The 4,307-nt window shown below is 68.4% G+C and overlaps 1 protein-coding gene across 1 annotated transcript in view; it reads right to left on the reverse strand.

Moving 5' to 3' along the window:
- Positions 1 to 4,307, reverse strand: part of CASKIN1 (CASK interacting protein 1) — a 13,108-nt gene that overhangs the window by 665 nt on the left and 8,136 nt on the right. Inside the window, 6 exon segments of the mRNA XM_027771009.1 lie at positions 7 to 49; positions 539 to 2,015; positions 2,018 to 2,562; positions 2,637 to 2,775; positions 3,996 to 4,097; positions 4,178 to 4,288. Coding sequence (XP_027626810.1) covers positions 7 to 49; positions 539 to 2,015; positions 2,018 to 2,562; positions 2,637 to 2,775; positions 3,996 to 4,097; positions 4,178 to 4,288 — 2,417 coding nt within the window.

The following is a 4,307-nucleotide window of genomic DNA, read 5'->3' on the forward strand; positions in this document are numbered from 1 at the left end:
GGCGGCTTGGGGGACACGGGCGGCGGCGTGCCGTGGGCGCGCTTCACCTCTGCGGGGAGGACTACGTTGTCACCCGGGTGTGCGCCCCCCCCGCCCAGCCTTCCACGGCGGCTAGAGGGGTGCTTCCATGTGCAAACCTGCTGGCGACACTGCTTCCGAACTGCCTGGGGCCCCTTCCCTCCTGCCCCCTCTGTGGCCTGCAGCAGCCGTTGGCCCTTCTGCTGTCTGAATAGCTTAGGGCCTCTGCACCTCTGACGCTGCAGTCTTCCCCCTCCTTCCCACATCTGGGCAACTCCAGTGGGTCAGGGTCCTTCCTGCACAGGCGCCACCATGGGTGGGCTTCTGTGCGTCATTCACTGAGCGAAGGAAGACAGCACTGTGTCCCCCTTGCCCTGAGCCCTGGGCTGGCACACAGCTGTGCGTGAGTAGGTGAGAGGGCCTGGGGGCTCTTTACCACCCCTCCCACCATGGAGTAGGGAGGCAGAGCCAGGTCCTACCACCCCCTTTGCCCCAACCGCGACCAGCTCCGCGCTCCTACCTGGGCTGCCAGGTCCTGGCAGCGGCACCTTCTTGGAGGCAGGTGTGGGTGAGCCCTGGACCTTGGCCACAGGCTGAGCCAGGACAGGCTTGGGAGAAACAGGGGGCTTGGCCGGCTTCCGAGCATCACCATCAAGGGGCAGTGGGGGCAGGTGCAACAGGCCTGTGGGTGGGGGCTCAGCAGGGGGCGGCGGTGGGGGTAGCTCAGGGGGGCCAGCCTGCTCAGAGGCGGGTCTGCGGCGCACGGTGCCTGTGCCGTTCTGGTACACGGAAAGTGGTGGGGATGGCTCTGGCCCCGCCTCCCGCTCCTTGGCCTTGGGCCTGCGCTTGACCGTGTCTGTCTCGGTCAGGGTGAACTTGACGTTCTCCTGCTGGTTCTGCTTAGCCCGGATGCGCCTCTTGAGTGTGGCGCTGGCCTCCACCCTGGCCAGGGGCGGGCCCTCTGTGCTGGCCTCACCCTTGGCTGGGCCTCGAGGCCGTAGCCGGGCAGCGCCGTCCTCTACAGGGTGGCCTTGGTCCGCGGGTTCCCCAGGGCCCCGGCGGGCAGCAGCCAGAAGCCCAGTGACAGGCCCACTGAGTGTGCGGCGCCGGTTCACCACCTCGCCGTCAGGCCCAATGGCTTCCTTGTGCTTCACCGAGGCCAGCACTGTGGCCACCCGGCCCGGCTCTGGGCTGGCAGGGCGTGGCGTGGGGTGGCCTTCAGGAGGCCTGCGAGCGGCCCGGCCCCCACCGCCGAGGGATGACAACTCTAGCATGGCTGCGATGCTCTTCACGCTGCCGGCACTGCCTGTGTCCACGCTGCCAGCCAGGTCACTAGCCCGCCTGCGCTGTGCCCGGACTCCCAGCCGGCCATCAGTCTCGGCGTCCGGCGCCGGCTCATCGGCCAGGTTGGCACTGGCCATGGCTGAGCTGGAGCGCTTAGGTGGGGGTGGCGGAGGCCCCTTCTTGCGGGGCCGCACGGCAAAGGACTGGCTGCGGTTGACGTTCTTGTCAGCGCCGGCAGGCGCCCTCACGGAGTGGCTGCGGCCCACGCGCCGCTGGACTGTCGCATAGGCCCCGGCTGCGCTGGGCAGCAGCAGCTCGTCCCGCTCAGGCTCGCTGTCGGACGCTGCATAGCGATTCAGGCTGTGGGCACGCTTCTTGGGGCGCCCAGGCTCTGCATCGGCCTCGGGGGGCAGGCACAACAAGGGCACGGGCGCTGGCACAGGAGGGGGCCCGGGCGCTGGCACAGGAGGCCCCGGTGCAGGGGGCCCTGCCTCGCCCTCTGCAGGCCAGGGCGGTACACAGGCAAAGCCACGATGCGTGGGTGACTGAGGCAGTGAGCGGGGTGACATGGGTCGCTCCGTCGGTGGCAGCAGCTGTGGGGTGGGCTTCACTTTGGCTGTGGCTGGGGCTGACCCGTGAGGCCCCCCGAGGGCCTGAGGGGAGCCTGGCCGGGCTTTGGGGGGCGGCTGTGGGGGCGCGAAGTGGGCGGCCCCAAAAAAGGCGGGAGTGCCTCCCGAGGCTTACCGGGCACTGGAGGCACACTGGCCCTTTTGACGCTGTGGCCGTGACGGCTGGGTCGGGCCTCCTTGGGGGGCGTGCTGGGGCCCGGCCCTTCACCCAGCAGGTACTCCTGGCTGCGTGACATGGGGCTGCCAGGCCCCGGGGGGCCACCGCCCAGCAACTCCTGTGAGCCACTCATGTGCCGTGCCCGTCCGCTCAGGCTGGGCTCCTGGTGCACAGCGGCCCTTGGGGTGGGTGGCAGGTGGTCGGAGGGCTTCTCAGCAGCGGCAGCGGCCCCCTCTGCTGGGCCAGTCAGAGCAGCCTGCAGCTCACCACTGAGCTCACTGTCCTGGAAGGTGGTCATCTTCGGAGACTGGCAGTCTGCCGGGGCTGGCGCAGGTGGGGGCGGTGACTCGATGGCCATCACCTCGAGCGACGGGGGTGCCTTCCGGCGCAGAGGCCCCCCTTCGTACTTGGCGCACTCTGCCTTCTGCAGCTCCGCCAGCTTCCTCACGGCCAGCATCAGCTTCTTTTGGTGTCCTGGGTGGGGCACAGGGGCTGGTCAGGAGGGCCCGGCGGCGAGGGCTGGGGCCGGCCTGGCGGGCGGGGCTCACCCAGCTTGGTGATGCCGATCTCCTGCAGGTCCTCCCAGGTGAGGTCGGTGATGAAGTCGATGTTCTCGTACCCGTTGTCCACCAGCACCTTGTAGTACTGGGCCAGGCCGATCATGGACAGCCACACAGCCAGGTTCGCCTGTGGAGGGGGCACCAGGGGCAGCGTGGGCCGCCTGCCCGCACCTGCCACCTGTGCAGCGCCGCTGGAGGAGGGGCACCAGCCAGCAGGGGACAGACAGACAGAGGACAGACGGACAGGCCGAGGCCGAGGCCGAGGTCGGCTTTGGAAACAGCATAGGCACAGCCTGGCAGGAACCCAAGGGCAGCTCACGACGGGCACTCACACGGGAGCAAACACACGCAGACACACGTGGGGCCCTCATCTTGGAAGACCATGAGGGTGGCCGGAAAAACGCTCCCTTGCCTGGCCAGCAGGCGCACTGGGCACACGCCCCAAAGAGACATTCCACACGTCACGGACACAGACACAGCAGACACGTGTGTGCACACGCTCACCTGCACGCCGCACCGCAGCCACGCGGGCACCACACCCTGCGCACACTCGCCCTCTCCCACCTCCCACCTTCAGGCGTGCAGCCACACTGCCACACTGCAGTGAGCGAAAGGCCCCGGGCTGCTCCCTGGGCAGGGCCCAGGCGTCCGTGCTCCCAGCTGGACATCACCCGTGCACCCACACTTGGACACCAGGCACCCAGTGCAGACTCAGACGCGCCATGACTCAGACGTGCTCTCGGAGAGGCCCCGTGAGCCGCTGACTGAGGGAGGCACGGAGGGCGGGCAAGCACAACCTGCCGACAGACCTCGAGCCCTGGGGGCTTTCAGTGGCCATGGAGACCGCCCAGCCCAGAAAGCCAGCACCACAGTGGCTAGGTCCTGGCCCCCTTCTGCAGGCCAAGAACCTGTCCCTCACTGGGGCACACCCTATCAGTGACAGTGCAGCCAGTCTGGGGCAGGTCGTGGCGCAGGTAGGCGGGACCTGGGGCAGCGTGGGGGTGTGCACAGCTTGTTCATCACGTGTGTGCTGGGTGGTGCTGGGGTCCCTGCATGGAGGGAATCTTCGTAGAGCACATCTGTGTAGATGGGCAGGGCTCATCTGGTACCAGGCTCACCTTGCCCTGGCAGCCCCCAGATGGTGCCACCCCTGCCCCAGGGAGGCTGGCCCAAGTGTCCATGACAGATGAACAGAGGCTGTCCAGGAGGCTCACTGCTGGTGGCCCTCCTCCACTCTCCTCTCCCGGGAGCCCCAGAGGGCAGGTGAGGGCGGTGGCCACGGTGGTGGTCTGTCCGTCTCTCTATCTGCCTGTCCTGGGCCTGGCCCCGAGGGTGGGGGGGCCTTACGGGTTTGTGCTCAGGCAGCCAGTCGGGGATGCTCAGGCCGCTGATCTCTGCTGTTATCTTCTTCCGGTGGCCTGGCTTGGTGACACCGATGGCCGTGAGGTCCTAGGCAGAGGGAGGTCCATTAGCGGGAGGCCAGGGCCCTCTCTGGCACGCAGTTGGTGGCTGGCCCACAGGCAGCTCACCTCGGGGGTCATGCGGCTGATGGTAGGCAGGTCGTAACCGGCGCTGACGAAGTGGGGGGCGTAGAGCTGCAGCTGGAACGTGGCCAGCCACTGGCCGAACGCCTCGGCGCTCTGGGAGGCACAAGGCACG

Source organism: Tupaia chinensis, unplaced genomic scaffold (genome assembly GCF_000334495.1).
Source record: "Tupaia chinensis unplaced genomic scaffold, TupChi_1.0 Scaffold000178_1, whole genome shotgun sequence".
Taxonomy (NCBI): Eukaryota; Metazoa; Chordata; class Mammalia; order Scandentia; family Tupaiidae; genus Tupaia; species Tupaia belangeri.